Genomic DNA, 21,052 nt, shown 5'->3' with positions numbered 1-21,052 from the left:
TATATATATATATATATATATATATATATATATACATTATCTCGGAAAGCAAAAATGGGTATGTTTGAAGGAATAGTGCTTCCAACAATGTTGTATGGTTGCGAGGTGTGGGCTATGGATAGAGTTGTGCGCAGGAGGATGGATGTGCTGGAAATGAGATGTTTGAGGACAATGTGTGGTGTGAGGTGGTTTGATCGAGTGAGTAACGTAAGGGTAAGAGAGATGTGTGGAAATAAAAAGAGCGTGGTTGAGAGAGCAGAAGAGGGTGTTTTGAAGTGGTTTGGGCACATGGAGAGGATGAGTGAGGAAAGATTGACCAAGAGGATATATGTGTCGGAGGTGGAGGGAACAAGGAGAAGTGGATTGAAGCAAGGCATGTGAAGCGTCTGGGGTAAACCATGGAAAGCTGTGTAGGTATGTATATTTGCGTGTGTGGACGTATGTATATACATGTGTATGGGGGGGGGCCATTTCTTTCGTCTGTTTCCTTGCGCTACCTCGCAAACGCGGGAGACAGCGACAAAGTATAATAAATAATAAATATATATATATATATATATATATATATATATATATATATATATATATATATATATATATATATATATGTATATATATATATATATATATATATATATATATATATATATATATATATATATATATATATATATATATATATATATATATATTTATATATATATATATATATATATATATATATATATATATATATATATATATATATATATATATATATATATATATATATATATATATATATATATATATATATATATATATATATTTGTTGCACGCGATCCAAATATTCCTATGAGTCCACGGGGAAAATGAAACACGAAAAGTTCCCAAGTTCACTTTCGAGTAATAATCACATCTTCAGGGGAGACACAAGAGACAAATATAACAGTCAGTTGATATACATCGAAGAGACGAAGCTAGGACGCCATTTGGTAAACATGTGATTGTCCAAAACATACAACGAGCGTTCATAAACTTATCATTTCACAAATTTTTTCAAGAACAAAGTTATCTAATTTGCATAGACCATCACTAACATTAAGATTATACTTCTTTGTGTATTTAGTATCAAGAGTTTCAATGACAATTCTCGTGGTAATAGAGTTAGAGTTAATAAATGAGATGGCATTGCTCCAGTCAATGCAATGATCATAGTTTTTAACGTGATGAAACAAGGCATTTGATTCTTGTCCCGCCCTTATACTATATCTATGTTGCTTAAGTCTAACAGAAAGATCCTTACCAGTCTGACCAACATAAAACTTATCACAATTTCTACATGGCACTTTATAGATGCATCCAGGAGAATTTTCTGGTGAATTCCTAATTAAGATATTCTTTATAGTATTATTGTTGCTGAAGGCAACATTTACATTAAAGGATTTAAGCAACATGGTAAGTAAAGTAAAATTATCATTAAAAGGGAGAACTAAAAGATTCTTCTTGTCAATGGGAGGTTTAGGCTCAACTCTATAATATGATTTCTTTGCTAACTTAAGGGATTTATCAAGGAAAGATCTAGAGTACTTTAACTTAGATCCAATAGAATATATTTTCTCAAACTCATCATCAATAAAATCTGGACTGCAAATACCTAATGCTCTAAGGAACATAGATTGAAATGATGATAATTTAACTCTGTCATGTTGAGATGAGTAATAATGGATATATGAGCATACGTGGTGGGTTTTCTGTATATAAAGGTTTTCAATATTGTGATCGACATATGGCCAGAGGAGATAACAGAAAGAAAAAGTTAAAGAGAAAGAGAGCATAATTTATTCATGGCTCTGTTAATATTTGTAGATCTGAATCTTAAATGTAGAAAGGTTATATGAAGAAAAAAGGAATAAGAAAGAAAAGAATTCAACCGTTCAGATCTTCCATGAAAGAAGGAGGCTTCATAACGGAGAATCCTGGAGTGACTGGTCACCACACGGAAACTGTAGGAAGCAACGGCAGCCAAACGCGTGCCACGGGTGGACACATGCAGACCACTGAGGAACACAATGACCCATTAACACCCAGAACATCACGAACATCATCCATGAAACGTGAAGCTTTGACTTCCAGTGTAGAGAGAGACGGAGGATGATCCCCCCCCCCCCATGTGCGCGCACCATCCCATACGTGGGCGAGTATAACCTCTGTTACTATGAAACATCTGCTCACAAGACAGATAATTACGTCCCCTATACAACACTGCCACCTTCTGTGAAGCAGAACTTGTCATGATAAGATGAGGATGGATTCCGGGAAAAGTTAGAGGATATGGTTATTAGCGTCGTGTCTGTATCATTACAAAGATGAACTCTGGTGTCTAAATCAAAACTGATTCTCAGAAAGATCCAGAGAGAGACATTGCGTTTTAGCACGATCCAATTCAACTGCCTCCCCAATGGAACTGAGAGAGGAAATAAGATCAGCACAAGTAAGAGAAGAAGTGAAGGAAGGAAAGGTATTATCATTTCCTGGTAAGTTTTGATTATAGGGGTTAGATAATACTTCAGTATATTTACGTAAATAACTTTTTAATCGTCTTTATTGGGCGAAGAAAGTAAAAATCATTATCGATGCATTTATGTATATCATAAATCTCTCTGTTAAATCCAGGTTTAAGTTTACAGATAAAGTTGTTACTGTTGGTAAAGTACGGTTATAGACGCCACTCACACACCGCCTCGCTATATAAAATACTTCTTTACCATTTGATCCTCAATCAATCTATATCATCATCGTAAACTGAAACTTCTCAACCACTTGTCTCAACGCATCTATCCAACCCCTCCAAAGGCTACCCCTTCCGCAGGCTACCCTTCCTGTGTGCACCTTCACCTTGACTACATTGTGAGCCAATTCTCCGTGATCAGTTATCATCTGGCTGCCACACACAACCATACCTTCCTATAACCCTCAGCCTTCAGTCTATCTGTCCTCCTAATTCAGTCTACAATACACAATTTACCAGTCACTACTGCAGTTACCAGTCACTACTGCAGTTACCAGTCACTACTGCAGTTACCAGTCACTACTACAGTTATCAGTCACTACAGCAGTTATCAGTCACTACTGCAGTTATCAGTCACTACTACAGTTAACAGTCACTACTGCAGTTACCAGTCACTACCACAGTTACCAGTCACTACTACAGTTACCAGTCACTACTGCAGTTACCAGTCACTACCACAGTTACCAGTCACTACCACAGTTACCAGTCACTACTGGAGTTACCAGCCACATAACTCGCATTCCAAGGCAAGAACTAAGGAACCAAGATAAAGCAATGTGCTCTGGTAAGAGTCACATTCTGGCGTTAATGTGGTCTGGTAAGGGTCACATTCTGGCGTTGATGTGGTCTGGTAAGAGTCACATTCTGGCGTTAATGTGGTCTGGTAAGAGTCACATTCTGGCGTTAATGTGGTCTGGTAAGAGTCACATACTGGCGTTAATGTGGTCTGGTAAGAGTCACATTCTGGCGTTAATGTGGTCTGGTAAGAGTCACATTCTGGCGTTAATGTGGTCTGGTAAGAGTCACATTCTGGCGTTAATGTGGTCTGGTAAGAGTCACATACTGGCGTTAATGTGGGCTGGTAAGAGTCACATACTGGCGTTAATAGATCATATCAACAAGAAATTCACACAAGGACTTGCGATCCATACCAGTGTGTGCAGGTTCTGGCGCCTTCCAGAGAACCACAATTGCACCTGCTTAAGGTCATAATAACACCTGACCTCACGTTACTATTTGCATGTAACATTCTTCGTCTCCAAATCACACATGCTGAAGTTACAAATGAGAGAAACTTAAGGCTGTACGATCTGTCACACATGAAAAATACCTTTGCAGTGAAAGCACTGTAGAACAGCACAAACCAGTCGGTTCATACCTTAGACGAGGAACACAGACAGTAAGGCAGAGACTCACTGAAAACAAAGATGATACAAATAACTGACAAATGTCAACAACAACACAAACAAGAAACACCTTGGCTCAATTGGAAGATCTAGCAGGTTATAGCCTCCCAGTCTGCTAACGAGGATATAAATAAGGCACCAAAACCTCGCTTCCATATCAAACCTCACGTGCAGCATCAAACATCCCATACCTGTACAAACTTCTGTGTTCTTTTCCATTTCACGCGATCTCTTTCCCTGTTTCATCTTCTTTCCTCTCCTCCAACAACTCTATATGATAGAAAGTCTTACCTCTATATACTTCCTTGCTATCATACCTGCATATACTTCCTTGCTATCATACCTGCATATACTTCCTTGCTATCATACCTACATATACTTCCTTGCTATCATATCTGCATATACTTCCTTGCTATCATACCTGCATATACTTCCTTGCTATCATACTTCTATATACTTCAATATGTTTCATTTTTCTGGTAATGTCACTTACGTTTTACTGACAGAGTTTTTCATGCATCTGTTGGTAGCCGATACCAACACTGTTTTTGCCCGTTTCGCGCATTGATATGTTTTGTTAACAATATATCTGAAGAGTAACAGCTGGCACTAAACCTACAATCAGAAAGTAGCTAAACTAACAGCCTCATAAGGTAATAAATAACATTGAAATCTTTGCCAGTACAAACTGCAGAGCTTCCCATACACCACTTGTGGATACACATGAGACGCTGAGAATTTCTTGTTTCTGGGCCAGAGTTAAACATGTTCTAACCTCGGCATGTCTCACACTACGTAGGCTGCAGAGATCTGGAGGGCAAGTGGATCCTGCGTAACCAAGTGGTGGAGAGTAACGAGAGGAAGTGTCTGCTGAAGGTGTGCCAGGGGAACAACACCATCCTTGATAAAAGTCTGGATGACGTCTGCAACTGTGAGTAAACCTTCTGCTGTATCTAGCACCTTCTGCTGTATCTGGCACCTTCTGCTGTAACTGGCACCTTCTGCGGTACCTGGCACCTTCTGCTGTAACCGGCAACTTCTCCTGTATCTGGCACTTTCTGCTGTATCTGGCACCTTCTGCTGTAACTGGCACCTTCTGCTGTACCTAGCACCTTCTGCTGCACTTGGCACCTTCTGCTGTATCTGGCACCTTCTGCTGTATCAGGCAACTTCTGCTGTACATGGCACCTTCTGCTGTAACTGGCACCTTCTGCTGTACCTGGCACCTTCTGCTCCACTTGGCATCTTCTGCAGTACCTGGCACCTTCTGATGTATCTGGCACCTTCTGCTGTAACTGGCACCTTCTGCTGTGCCTAGCACCTTCTGCTGTACCTGGCACCTTCTGCTGTACCTGGCACCTTCTGCTGTACCTAGCACCTTCTGCTGCACTTGGCACCTTCTTCTGTATCTGGCACCTTCTGCTGTATCAGGCAAATTCTGCTGTACCTGGCACCTTCTGCTGTACCTGGCACCTTCTGCTGTACCTAGCACCTTCTGCTGTACCTGGCACCTTCTGCTGTACCTAGCACCTTCTGCTGTACCTGGCACCTTCTGCTGTACCTAGCACCTTCTGCTGCACTTGGCACCTTCTTCTGTATCTGGCACCTTCTGCTGTATCAGGCAACTTCTGCTGTACCTGGCACCTTCTGCTGTACCTGGCACCTTCTGCTGTACCTAGCACCTTCTGCTGTACCTGGCACCTTCTGCTGTACCTAGCACCTTCAGCTGCACTTGGCACCTTCTGCTGTACCTGGCACCTTCGGCTGTATCAGGCAACTTCTGCTGTACCTGGAACCTTCAGCTGTACCTGGCACCTTCTGCTGCACTTGGCACCTTCTGCTGTACCTGGCACCTTCTGCTGTATCTGGCGCCTTCTGCTGTACCTGGCACATTCGGCTGTACCTGGCACCTTTTGCTGTACCTAGCACCTTCTGCAGTACCTGGCACCTTCTGCTGTACCTGGCACCTTCTGCTGTACTTGGCACCTTCTGCTGCACTTGGCACCTTCTGCTGTACCTGGTACCTTCTGCTATATCAGGCACTTTCTGCTGTATCTGGCACCTTCTGCTGTAATTGGCACTTTCTACAGTACCTGGCACCTTCTGCTGTACCTAGCACCTTCTGCTGTACCTGGCACCTTCTGCTGTACCTGGAACCTTCTGCTGTACCTGGCACCTTCTGCTGTACCTGGCACCTTCTGCTGCACTTGGCACCTTCTGCTGTATCTGCCACCTTCTGCTGTATCAGGCACCTTCTTCTGTACCTAGCACCTTCTGCTGTACCTGCCACCTTCTGCTGTACCTGCCACCTTCTGCTGTATCTAGCACCTTCTGCTGTACCTGGCACCTTCTGCTGTACCTGGCACCTTCTGCTGCACTTGGCACCTTCTACTGTATCTGGCACCTTCTGCTGTATCAGGCACCTTCTGCTGTACCTGCCACTTTCTGCTGTACCTGGCACTTTCTACAGTACCTGGCACCTTCTGCTGTACCTAGCACCTTCTGTTGTACCTGGTGCCTTCTGCTGTACCTGGCACCTTCTGCTGTACCTGGCACCTTCTGCTGCACTTAGCACCTTCTGCTGTATCTGGCACCTTCTGCTGTATCAGGCACCTTCTGCTGTACCTGGCACCTTCTGCTGTACCTAGCACCTTCTGCTGTACTTGGCACCTTCTGCTCTACCTGGCACCTTCTGCTGTATCTGGTACCTTCTACAGTACCTGGCACCTTCTGCTGCACTTAGCACCTTCTGCTGTATCTGGCACCTTCTGCTGTATCAGGCACCTTCTGCAGTGCCTAGCGCCTTCTGCTGTACCTGGTACCTTCTGCTGTACCTAGCACCTTCTGCTGTACTTGGCACCTTCTGCTGTACCTGGCACCTTCTGCTGTATCTGGTACCTTCTACAGTACCTGGCACCTTCTGCTGTATCTAGCACCTTCTGCTGTACCTGGCACCTTCTGCTGTACCTGGCACCTTCTGCTGCACTTGGCACCTTCTGCTGTACCTGGCACCTTCTACTGTACCTGGCACCTTCTGTTGTACCTAGCACCTTCTGGTGTATTTCGCACCTTCTGCTGTATCTGGCACCTTCTGCTGCACTTGGCACATTCTGCTGTACCTAGCACCTTCTGCTGTACCTGCCACCTTCTGCTGTACCTGGCACCTTCTGCTGTACCTGGCACCTTCTGCTGTACCTGCCACCTTCTGCTGTACCTGCCACCTTCTGCTGTACCTGGCACCTTCTGCTGTACTCGGCACCTTTTCCTGTAACCGGCACCTTCTGTTGTACCTGGCACCTTCTGCTGTATATGGCACCTTGTGCTGTACTTGGCACCTTCTGCTGTACTTGGTACCTTCTGCTGTACCTGGCATCTCTTACTGTACTTGGCACCTTCTGCTGTACCTGGCACCTTCTGCTGTAACTGGCATCTTATGCTGTACCTAGCACCTTCTGCTGTATCTGGCACCTTCTGCTGTAACTGGCATCTTCTGCTGTAACTGGCACCTTCTGCTGTAACTGGCACCTTTTGTTGCACCTGGCACCTTCTGCTGTGCCTAGCACCTTCTGCTGTACCAGGCACCTTCTGCTGTACCTGGCACCTTCTGTTGTACCTGGCACCTTCTTCTGTACGTGGCACTATCTGCTGTACCTGGCACCTCCTGCTGTACTTGGCACCTTCTTCTGTACCTGGCACCGTCTGCTGTACCTGGCACCTCCTGCTGCACTTGGCACCTTCTTCTGTAGCTGGCACTTTCTGCTGTAGTTGGCATCTTCTGCTGTACCTAGCACTTTCTGCTATACCTGGAACCTTTTGCTGTACTTGGCACCTTCTGCTGTATCTGGCGCCTCTTGGTGTACCTGGCACCTTTGCTGGACCTAGCACTTTCTGCTGTACCTGGCACTTTCTGCTGTACCTAGCACCTTCTGCTGTACCTAGCACCTTCTGCTGTATCTGGCACCTTCTGCTGTATCTGTCACCTTCTGCTGCACTTGGCACCTTCTGCTGTATCTGGCACCTTCTGCTGTATTGGCACCTTCTGCTGTACCTGGCACCTTCTGTTGTACCTAGCACCTTCTTCTGTACCTGGCTCTGCTGTACCTGGCACCTTCTGCTCTACCTAGCACCTTCTGCTGTACATGGCACCTTCTGCTGTACTTCTCACTTTCTGCTGTAACTGGCATCTTCTGCTGTACCCAGCGCCTTCTGCTTTCTTTGGCACCTTCTGCTGTACCTGGCACCTTCTGCTGTACCTGGCACCTTCTGCTGCACTTGGCACCTTCTGCTGAAACTGTCACCTTCTGCTGTACCTAGCACCTTCTGCTGTACCTGGCACCTCCTACTGTACCTGGCACCTTCTGCTGTACCTGGCACCTTGCGCTGTACTTGGGATCTTCTGCTGTACCTAGCACCTTTTGCTGTACGTGGCACCTTCTGCTGTACTTGGCACCTTATACTGTACCTAGCACGTTCTGCTGTGCTTGGCACCTTCTGCTGTACCTAGCACCTTCTGCTGTACCTAGCACCTTCTGCTGTACATGGCACCTTCTGCTGTGCTTGGCACCTTCTGCTGTACCTGGCACCTCCTGCTGTACCTGGCACCTTCCGTTGTACCTGGCACCTTCTGCTGTACCTAGCACCTTCTGCCGTACCTGGCACCTTCTGCTGTACTTGGCACATTCTGCTGTAACTGGCACCTTTTCAGGTACCTGGAACCTTCTGCTGTACCTGGCACCTTCTGCAGTACTTGGCACCTTCTGCTGTACTTGGCACCTCCTGCTGTACTCGACAGCTTCTGCTTTACCTGCCACCTTCTGCTGTACCTGGCACCTTTTGCTGTACCTGGCACCTTCTGCTGTACTCGATAGCTTCTGCTGTACCTGCCACCTTCTGCTGTACCTGGCACCTTTTGCTGTACCTTGCACCTTTTACTGTATCTGGTACTTTCTGCTGTACTTGGCACCTTCTGCTGTAACTGGCACCTTCTGCTGTACCTAGCAACTTCTGCTGTATCTGGCAGCTTCTGCTGTACCTGGCAGCTTCTGCCGTATCTAGCACCTTCTGCTGTACCTGGTACCTTCTGCTGTACTTGGCACCATCTGCTGTACCTGGCACCTTCTGCTGTGCCTGGCACCTTCTGCTGTACCTAGCACCTTTTGCTGTACCTAGCACCTTCTGCTGTATCTAGCACCTTCTGCTGTGCTTGACACCTTCTGCTGTACCTAGCACCTTCTGCTTTACCTGGCACCTTCCGCTGTATCTGGCACCTTCTGCTGTACTTGGCACCTTCTGTTGTACTTGGCACCTTCTGCTGTACCTGGCACCTTTTGCTGTACCTGGCACCTTCTGCTGCACTTGGCATCTTCTGCTGTACATAGCACCTTCTACTGTATCTGGCACCTTCTGCTGTACCTAGCACCTTCTGCTTTACCTGGCACCTTCCGCTGTATCTGGCACCTTCTGCTGTACTTGGCACCTTCTGTTGTACTTGGCACCTTCTGCTGTACCTGGCACCTTCTGCTGTACATAGCATCTTCTGCTGTACCTGGCACCGTCTGCTTTACCTAGCACCTTCTGCTGTACCTGGCCCCTTCTGCTGTACCAAGTACCTTCTGCTGTACCGAGCACCTTCTGCTCTACCTAGCACATTCTGCTATACCTGGCACCTTCTGCTGTACCTGGCACCTTCTGCTGTATCTGGCACTTTTTGCCGTGAATTACTCTTGAAAATAGTATAGCCTTGCTCTGTATGTGTCATAACCTTGTTATGAGTATGGCATTACCTGCTCCAGAATGTTGGATAGCCTTGCGCTGTATGTGGCCTAATCTACTCTGGAATGTATAATATCATTGTTTTGTAAGTGGCATAACATCCTCCTGAATATAGCATAGCCTTGCTCTGTATGTGGCATAATTCACTCTTAAATGTGGCATAATCATCCTCGATATGTGGCATAACCTGCTTCTCAGTGTAGCAATATAGCCTTGCTCTGTATGTATCATAACCTGCTCCTTAATGCAATATATCCTTGCTGTGTATGTGGCATAACCTGCTTTTGAATGTATTATAACCTTGTTATGTATGCATCATAACCTGCTTCTGAATGTATTATAACCTTGTTATGTATGCATCATAACCTGCTTCTGAATGTATTATAACCTTGTTATGTATGCATCATAACCTGTTTCTGAATGTAGCATTGCCTTTCTCTGTAGGTTTCATAGCCTGCTGGTGAATGTAGTATAACCATTTTCTGTATGTGGCATAACCTGCTCCTAAATGTGGCATAATCTTCCTTGGTATGTGGCATAACCTGCTCCTGAATGAATTATATCCTTGTTGTGTATGTGGCATAACCTGTTCCTAAATGTAGTATATCTTTATGTGCCATAACCTGCTCTCGAACGTAGCATAGCACTTGAAATAGTATAGCTTTGTTCTGTATGGCATAGCCTGCTCCTGAATATAGTAACACCTTGTTATCTATTATTCATTCACTTATTTATTATACTTTGTCGCTGTCTCCCGCGTTAGCGAGACAGACGAAAGAATGGCCCAACCAACCCACATACACATGTATATACATACACGTCCACACATGCATATATACATACCTATACATCTCAACGTATACGTATATATATATATATATACACAGAAATATACATATATACGCATGTACACAATTCATACTTGCTGTCTTGATTCATTCCTGTCGCCACCCCGCCACACATGAAATGACAACCCCCTCCCCCCGCATGCGAGTGAAGTAACTCTAGGAAAAGACAACAAAGGCCACATTCGTTCACACTCAGTCTCTAGCTGTCATGTATAATGCACCGAAACCACAGCTCCCTTTCCACATCCAGGCCCCACAGAACTTTCCATGGTTTACCCCAGACGCTTCACATGCCCTAGTTCAATCCATTGACAGCACATCGACCCCAGTATACCACATCGTTCTAATTCACTCTATTCCTTTCACGCCTTTCACCCTCCTGCATGTTCAGGCCCCGATCGCTCAAAATCTTTCTCACTCCATCCTTCCACATTCAGTTTGGTCTCCCGCTTCTCGTCCTTCCACCTCTGACACATATATCCTCTTTGTTCAATCTTTCCTAAATCATTCTGCCCATGTGACCAAACCATTTCAAAACACCCTCTTCTGCTCTCTCAACCACACTCTTTTTATTACTACACATCTCTTTTACTCTTTCATTACTTACTCGATCAAACCACTCACACCACATATTGTCCTCTGACATCTCATTCCCAACACATCCACCCTCCTCCGCACAGCCCTATAACATTGTTGGAACCACTATTCCTTCAAACATACCCATTTTTGCTTTCCGCGATAACGTTCTCGCTTTCCACACATTCTTCAACGCTCCCAGAACCTTTGCCCCCTCCCCCACCCTGTGACTCACTTCCACTTCCATGGTTCCATCCGCTGCCAGATCCACTCCCAGATATCTAAAACACTTCACTTCCTCCAGTTTTTCTCCATTCAGACTTACCTCCCGGTTGAATTGTCCCTCATCCCTACTGAACCTAACAACCTTGCTCTTATTCACATTTACGCTCAGCTTTCTTCTTTCACACACTTTACCAAACTCAGTCACCAGCTTCTGCAGTTTCTCACACTAATCAGCCACCAGCGCTGTATCATCAGTGAACAACAACTGACTCACTTCCCAAGCCCTCTCATCCACAACAGACTGCATACTTGCCCCTCTCTCCAAAACTTTTGCATTAACCTCCCTAACAACCCCATCCACAAACAAATTAAACAACCATGGAGACATCACACACCCCTGCCGCAAACCGACATTTACTGAGAACCAATCACTTTCCTCTCTTCCTACTCGTACACATGCCTTACATCCTCGATAAAAACTTTTCACTGCTTCTAGCAACTTGCCTCCCACACCATATATTCTTAATTCCTTCCACAGAGGTTATATATGTGTCATAACCTGCTGCTGAGTGTAGCACAGCCTTGCTCAGTATGTTGCATAACCTGCTTCTGAATGTTATAATCTATAGCCTTTGTATGTATTTGGTACAACCAGCTCATGAATATGATATAGACCTTCTCTGTATGTGGCATAACCTGCTCCAAAATGTAGTATAGCCTTACACTTTATGTGGCATAACCTTGCTCAGCATGTGGCATAACCTGCTTCTGAATGTAGTATAGTTTTTCTCCATATGTTGCATATACTACTCCTATATGTAGTATAGCCTTGCTTTGTATGTGGAATAACCTGTTCCTAAATGTAGTATAACCTTGTTATATATATGTCATAACCTCTTCCTTAATGTAGCATAACCTTTGCTCGGTATATGGCATAACCTGCACCTGATGTTGTTTAGCGTTGCTCTGTATGCGCTATAATCTACTCTGAATGCAGTATAGGCTTGCTCTATATATGTCATAACCTGCTTCACAATGTCATATAACCTCACCCTGTATGTGGCATACCCTGCTCCTGAATGTAGGATTGCCTCGCTCTGTATTTGACATAAACTGTTTCTTAATGTAGCATAGTTTTCCTCTGTCTGTGGCATAACTTGCTCCTTGATGTGGTATAGAATTGATCTGTATATGGCATGTGTTCCTTAATGTAGTATAGCCTTGCACTGTATGTGGGATAACCTGTTCTTCAATAGAGTCAAGGATTCCTCTCTATGTGCCAGGGTATATGGTATCAATACTTCCTGAGTGTGGTATAGCCTTACGCTGCATATTATAGCCTGCTCTATATGTGGCATAACCTTGTCCTATATGTAGTATATCCCTCCTCTGTATGTGACATAATTTGCTTTTCAGTGTAGCATAGCCTTGCTGTGTATGTGGCACAGCTTGATTCTGAATGTAATAAAGCCTTGCTCTCTATGTAGCACAAATTGCTCCAGAATATATTCATAGCCTTTTTCTATATGTGATATAACCCGCTCCTGAATGTAGTATAGTCTTTGTATGTGGCATAGCCTGCTACTGAATGTAGTATAGTCTTTGTATGTGGCATAGCCTGCTACTGAATGTAGTATAGTCTTTGTATATGGCATAACCCGCTCCTGAATGTAGTATAGTCTTTGTATGTGGCATAGCCTGCTACTGAATGTAGTATAGTCTTTGTATGTGGCATAGCCTGCTACTGAATGTAGTATAGTCTTTGTATGTGGCATAGCCTGCTACTGAATGTAGTATAGATTTTCTCTGTATATGGTATAGTTAACCTTTCTCTATATGTCTTATAAACTGCTCCTCATTGTAGTATATCCTTTCTCTGTATGTGGCATAAGTTGCTCCGAAATTTAGTACAACCTTGCTTTATATGTGGCATTATCTATTCCTGAATATAGTATAGCCTTACTTTATTTTTATTATTATTTTTTTTTTTATTATACTTTGTCGCTGTCTCCCGCGTTTGCGAGGTAGCGCAAGGAAACAGACGAAAGAAATGGCCCAACCCCCCCCCCATACACATGTATATACATACGTCCACACACGCAAATATACATACCTACACAGCTTTCCATGGTTTACCCCAGACGCTTCACATGCCTTGATTCAATCCACTGACAGCACGTCAACCCCGGTATACCACATCGCTCCAATTCACTCTATTCCTTGCCCTCCTTTCACCCTCCTGCATGTTCAGGCCCCGATCACACAAAATCTTTTTCACTCCATCTTTCCACCTCCAATTTGGTCTCCCTCTTCTCCTCGTTCCCTCCACCTCCGACACATGTATCCTCTTGGTCAATCTTTCCTCACTCATTCTCTCCATGTGCCCAAACCACTTCAAAACACCCTCTTCTGCTCTCTCAACCACGCTCTTTTTATTTCCACACATCTCTCTTACCCTTACGTTACTCACTCGATCAAACCACCTCACACCACACATTGTCCTCAAACATCTCATTTCCAGCACATCCATCCTCCTGCGCACAACTCTATCCATAGCCCACGCCTCGCAACCATACAACATTGTTGGAACCACTATTCCTTCAAACATTCCCATTTTTGCTTTCCGAGATAATGTTCTCGACTTCCACACATTCTTCAAGGCCCCCAGAATTTTCGCCCCCTCCCCCTTACCTATGATCCACTTCCGCTTCCATGGTTCCATCCGCTGCCAGATCCACTCCCAGATATCTAAAACATATATATATATATATATATATATATATATATATATATATATATATATATATATATATATATATATATATATATATATTTTTTTTTTTTTTATTATACTTTGTCGCTGTCTCCCGCGTTTGCGAGGTAGCGCAAGGAAACAGACGAAAGAAATGGCCCAACCCCCCCCCCCCCATACACATGTATATACATACGTCCACACATGCAAATATATATACCTACACAGCTTTCCATGGTTTACCCCAGACGCTTCACATGCCTTGATTCAATCCACTGACAGCACGTCAACCCCGGTATACCACATCGCTCCAATTCACTCTATTCCTTGCCCTCCTTTCACCCTCCTGCATGTTCAGGCCCCGATCACACAAAATCTTTTTCACTCCATCTTTCCACCTCCAATTTGGTCTCCCTCTTCTCCTTGTTCCCTCCACCTCCGACACATATATCCTCTTGGTCAATCTTTCCTCACTCATTCTCTCCATGTGCCCAAACCACTTCAAAACACCCTCTTCTGCTCTCTCAACCACGCTCTCTTTATTCCACACATCTCTCTTACCCTTACGTTACTCACTTGATCAAACCACCTCACACCACACATTGTCCTCAAACATCTCATTTCCAGCACATCCATCCTCCTGCGCACAACTCTATCCATAGCCCACGCCTCGCAACCATACAACATTGTTGGAACCACTATTCCTTCAAACATACCCATTTTTGCTTTCCGAGATAATGTTCTCGACTTCCACACATTCTTCTTCATAGCCTTACTTTATATGTGGCATAATCTATTCCTGAATATAGTATAGCCTTGCTTTATATGTGGCATAATCTATTCCTGAATATAGTATAGCCTTGCTTTATATGTGGCATAATCTGCTCCTGAATGTATCATACAGCTTGCTCTGTCCGTATTTTAAACTGATCCTGTATATAGTATAGCCTTGCTGTGTGTGTGTCATAACCTGCTCCTCAATGTATTATAACCTGCTTCTGTATGTGGCATAGCCTATTTCTGTATGTGACATAACCTGCTCCAAAATGTAGTATGTAGTACGTGGCATAGCCTGGTTCTGTATGTGACATAACCTGCTCCAAAATGTAGTATGTAGTATGTGGCATAGCCTGGTTCTATATGTGACATAACCTGCTCCAAAATGTAGTATGTAGTATGTGGCATAGCCTGGTTCTGTATGTGACATCATTTTCATATGGGTCTGCAAGGTAAGTCTGATTGAAGTTGATGCAGTTGAAGAAACGAAAATAACACTAAATAGTCATCAAAAAGTTTGTGTTTTCTTATTATGTGGATTGAATGCGATAACAATTTGCTTGCTTTAAGGGAGATACAGACTTCTGAGATGGTGGCATAAGAAAGTTATAAGAAGTTATAAGTGTCATTATGTAATAGTATATTAAAATGTCATGATCCTCAGTACATGTTAATACTACAACGAAGATCACTTTATACCATGGCGGTCTATCCTTTTCCATTTGATTTGTGACACATAGTATTAGATACACATTAAATAATTTTAAAGTTCTAAGAATAATATTTTCATAATATGATAATTCAAGATTCTTCTCCCACTTTTGATTGTTATGAAATGTAATCTGCTTACTGTGGTCACATTACATGTTACCTGCTACACAACGTAAACATTTTGGTCAAACATCATTTGTGGTCGTCAATATCTAAGGGCTATACTACCGCCAAATTATGGAGGTATGTATGGTACTGCCATCTGTTGGTTTGGTCAGTAGGAAGTATGTGTGTTACTGCCATCTGTTGGTTTGGTCAGTAGGAAGTATGTGTGGTACTGCCATCTGTTAGTTTCGTCAGTAGCAGATATATGCACTACTGCCATCTGTTGGTTTGGTCAGTAGCAGGTATATGCACTACTGCCATCTGTTGGTTTGGTCAGTAGAAAATAACTAAAGCTTCTGTTTGACCACTTCAGTTATCATGGCATCAAAACATGAAGCTGTTCCACACCCATACGATATAGGATTTACTTTTCATGGATTCTGTACATGATGATAAACTACTAAAAAAATGTGTTGGAAATTCATATCTTTTACAGTATTACGTTATACATGAGCCATGTGTGTATAACGATAATATAGAAAAGTAATACAAAGAGAAATATTTGAGGAATAATGATATCTTCGTCGTGGAAGACGTCATGTATGTGAGTATAGTTTATGGGTTTGCTCCCAGGTTGTCGTCTGGGAGGCCAACTTTACCAAGAAAACCAAGTTGTGGTTATGAGTCCCTGTATCTCACTGGTTTGCCTGAACAACAAGTGGGAGCGGAATGATACACTTCACAATTGTAAGTATTTGATGTTACAACTCGTAAGTCTTATCCATAAGGAATGGTTATAGGACAGCAAAGATCACATGATATAGTAAATACAAGAATACCCAACCACACTGGTGAAGAGTGAGGTTGTTATATGGTTGTGTATGAAGGTATAGATGTATGTGAGGCATGAGCTATGGATAAGACCGTGCGGAGGAACTATTGGAGATCAAATGTGTGAGGACAATGTGTGTTGTTAGGGGGTTTGAGTGAGTGATGATAGGGTAAGAGAGATGTGTGGTAATAAGAAGAGTGTTGTAGAGAAAACTGAAGAAGGAAAGCTGAAAAGGTTTCGACATGGAGAGAGACTGACCGACGAAAGGCTGACAAAGAGAGGTGTATCCAGAATAATGTCATTTGGAATGATGTGGTATACAAGACCTGTCAGTGGAGTGACACAATACGAAGCAGCAAAGAGGAAGTCACGGAAAGGTCTGTGGTGAACCTACTTGTGAAGAGGGAGCTGTGGTTTTGGAGCATTGCACAAGACACGTCTTTTCTTTCATCCATGGCACTACCCCGTCGTTTCCCGAGTAAGCTAGGTAGCGCCAGGAAACAGACGAAAAACGGCCCATATATTCCTATACACATATAAAACCATAAATGCCCATACACGCATATATACATACTTATACATATGAAAATCAATATATATATATATATATATATATATATATATATATATATATATATATATATATATATATGTGTGTATGTGTTAGTGGTTTTGATGCACGCGACCGGGTTATAGTGATGGGTGATTTGAATGCAAAGGTGAGTAATGTGGCAGTTGAGGGAATAATTGGTATACATGGGGTGTTCAGTGTTGTAAATGGAAATGGTGAAGAGCTTGTAGATTTATGTGCTGAAAAAGGACTGGTAATTGGGAATACCTGGTTTAAAAAGCGAGATATACATAAGTATACTTATGTAAGTAGGAGAGATGGCCAGAGAGCGTTATTGGATTACGTGTTAATTGACATGCGCGCGAAAGACAGACTTTTGGATGTAAATGTGCTGAGAGGTGCAACTGGAGGGATGACTGATCATTATCTTGTGGATGTTAAGGTGAAGATTTGTATGGGTTTTCAGAAAAGAAGAGTGAATGTTGGGGTGAAGAGGGTGGTGAGAGTAAGTGAGCTTGGGAAGGAGACTTGTGTGAGGAAGTACCAGGAGAGACTGAGTACAGAATGGAAGAAGGTGAGAACAATGGAAGTAAGGGGAATGGGGGAGGAATGGGATGTATTTAGGGAATCAGTGATGGATTGCGCAAAAGATGCTTGTGGCATGAGAAGCGTGGGAGGTGGGTTGATTAGAAAGGGTAGTGAGTGGTGGGATGAAGAAGTAAGATCATTAGTAAAAGAGAAGAGAGAGGCATTTGGACGATTATTGCAGGGAAAAAATGCAATTGAGTGGGAGATGTATAAAAGAAAGAGACAGGAGGTCAAGAGAAAGGTGCAAGAGGTGAAAAAGAGGGCAAATGATAGTTGGGGTGAGAGAGTATCATTAAATTTTAGGGAGAATAAAAAGATGTTCTGGAAGGAGGTAAATAAAGTGCGTAAGAAAAGGGAGCAAATGGGAACTTCAGTGAAGGGCGCTAATGGGGAGGTGATAATAAGTAGTGGTGATGTGAGAAGGAGATGGAGTGAGTATTTTGAAGGTTTGTTGAATGTGTTTGATGATAGAGTGGCAGATATAGGGTGTCTTGGTCGAGGTGGTGTGCAAAGTGAGAGGGTTGGGGAAAATGATTTGGTAAACAGAGAAGAGGTAGTAAAAGCTTTGCGGAAGATGAAAGCCGGCAAGGCAGCAGGTTTGGTTGGTATTGCAGTGGAATTTATTAAAAAAGGGGGTGACTGTATTGTTGACTGGTTGGTAAGGTTATTTAATGTATGTATGATTCATGGTGAGGTGCCTGAGGATTGGCGGAATGCGTGCATAGTGCTATTGTACAAAGGCAAAGGGGATAAGAGTGAGTGCTCAAATTACAGAGGTATAAGTTTGTTGAGTATTCCTGGTAAATTATATGGGAGGCTATTGATTGAGAGGGTGAAGGCATGTACAGAGCATCAGATTGGGGAAGAGCAGTGTGGTTTCAGAAGTGGTAGAGGATGTGTGGATCAGGTGTTTGCTTTGAAGAATGTATGTGAGAAATACTTAGAAAAGCAAATGGATTTGTATGTAGCATTTATGGATCTGGAGAAGGCATATGATAGAGTTGATAGAGATGCTCTGTGGAAGGTATTAAGAATATATGGTGTGGGAGGCAAGTTGTTAGAAGCAGTGAAAAGTTTTTATCGAGGATGTAAGGCATGTGTACGTGTAGGAAGAGAGGAAAGTGATTGGTTCTCAGTGAATGTAGGTTTGCGGCAGGGGTGTGTGATGTCTCCATGGTTGTTTAATTTGTTTATGGATGGGATTGTTAGGGGGGTGAATGCAAGAGTTTTGGAAAGAGCGGCAAGTATGAAGTCTGTTGTGGATGAGATAGCTTGGGAAGTGAGTCTGTTGTTGTTCGCTGATGATACAGCGCTGGTGGCTGATTCATGTGAGAAACTGCAGAAGCTGGTGACTGAGTTTGGTAAAGTGTGTGAAAGAAGAAAGTTAAGAGTAAATGCGAATAAGAGCAAGGTTATTAGGTACAGTAGGGTTGAGGGTCAAGTCAATTGGGAGGTAAGTTTGAATGGAGAAAAACTGGAGGAAGTAAAGTGTTTTAGATATCTGGGAGTGGATCTGGCAGCGGATGGAACCATGGAAGCGGAAGTGAATCATAGGGTGGGGGAGGGGGCGAAAATCTTGGGAGCCTTGAAGAATGTGTGGAAGTCGAGAACATTATCTCGGAAAGCAGAAATGGGTATGTTTGAAGGAATAGTGGTTCCAACAATGTTGTATGGTTGCGAGGCGTGGGCTATGGATAGAGTTGTGCGCAGGAGGGTGGATGTGCTGGAAATGAGATGTTTGAGGACAACGTGTGGTGTAAGGTGGTTTGATCGAGTAAGTAATGTAAGGGTAAGAGAGATGTGTGGAAATAAAAAGAGCGTGGTTGAGAGAGCAGAAGAGGGTGTTTTGAAATGGTTTGGGCACATGGGGATAATGAGTAAGGAAAGATTGACCAAGAGGATATATGTGTCGGAGGTGGAGGGAACAAGGAGAAGTGGGAGACCAAATTGGAGGTGGAAAGATGGAGTGAAAAAGATTTTGTGTGATCGGGGCCTGAACAAGCAAGAGGGTGAAAGGCGGGCAAGGAATAGAGTGAATTGGATCGATGTGGTATACCGGGGTTGACGTGCTGTCAGTGGATTGAATCAGGGCATGTGAAGCGTCTGGGGTAAACCATGGAAAGCTGTGTGGGGCATGGATGTGGAAAGGGAGCTGTGGTTTCGGGCATTAGTGCATGACAGCTAGAGACTGATTGTGAACGAATGAGGCCTTTGTTGTCTTTTCCTAGCGCTACCCCGCACACATGAGGGGGGAGGGGGATGGTATTCCATGTGTGGCGAGGTGGCGATGGAAATGAATAAAGTCAGACAGTGTGAATTGTGTTCATGGGTATATATGTATGTGTCTGTGTGTGTATATATATGTGTACATTGAGATGTATAGGTATGTATATTTGCGTGTGTGGACGTGTGTGTATATACATGTGTATGGGGGTAGGTTGGGCCATTTTTTTCGTCTGTTTCCTTGCGCTAACTCGCAAACGCGGGAGACAGCAACAAATCAAAATAGAATAAATAAATAAATGATATATATATATATATATATATATATATATATATATATATATATATATATATATATATATATATATATATATATATATGTATATATATATATATATATATATATACATATATATGTATATATATATGTATATCCCTGGGGATAGGGGAGAAAGAATACTTCCCACGTATTCCCTGCGTGTCGTAGAAGGCGACTAAAAGGGAAGGGAGCGGGGGGCTGGAAATCCTCCCCTCTCGTTTTTTTTTTTTTTTTAATTTTCCAAAAGAAGGAACAGAGAAGAGGTCCAGGTGAGGATATTCCCTCAAAGGCCCAGTCCTCTGTTCTTAACGCTACCTCGCTATCGCGGGAAATAGCCAATAGTATGAAAAAAAAAAAAAAAAAAAAAAAAAAAAATATATATATGTACATATATATGTATATATATATATATATATATATATATACATATATATATATATATATATATATATATATATATATATATATATATATATATATATATATATATATATATATTTTTTTTTTTTTTTTTTTTTTTTATACTTTGTCGCTGTCTCCCGCGTTTGCGAGGTAGCGCAAGGAAACAGACGAAAGAAATGGCCCAACCCCCCCCATACACAAGTACATACACACGTCCACACACGCAAATATACATACCTACACAGCTTTCCATGGTTTACCCCGGACGCTTCACATGCCTTGATTCAATCCACTGACAGCACGTCAACCCCTGTATACCACATCGCTCCAATTCACTCTATTCCTTGCCCTCCTTTCACCCTCCTGCATGTTCAGGCCCCGATCACACAAAATC

At 43.0% G+C, this 21,052-nt stretch overlaps 1 protein-coding gene across 1 annotated transcript in view; it reads left to right on the top strand.

The window, feature by feature from the left end:
• Positions 1-21,052, top strand: part of LOC139758847 (BMP-binding endothelial regulator protein-like) — a 138,032-nt gene that overhangs the window by 13,444 nt on the left and 103,536 nt on the right. Inside the window, exons 4-5 of the mRNA XM_071680705.1 lie at positions 4,757-4,888; positions 16,357-16,470. Of these exons, the coding sequence (XP_071536806.1) occupies positions 4,757-4,888; positions 16,357-16,470 (246 nt within the window). The remainder of the gene's footprint in view (positions 1-4,756; positions 4,889-16,356; positions 16,471-21,052) is intronic.

The sequence above is a fragment of the Panulirus ornatus genome, chromosome 31 (genome assembly GCF_036320965.1).
Source record: "Panulirus ornatus isolate Po-2019 chromosome 31, ASM3632096v1, whole genome shotgun sequence".
NCBI classification, from domain to species: Eukaryota; Metazoa; Arthropoda; class Malacostraca; order Decapoda; family Palinuridae; genus Panulirus; species Panulirus ornatus.
Note: the sequence above shows the minus strand (reverse complement) of the source record. Positions and strands in the feature narration are given on the sequence as shown.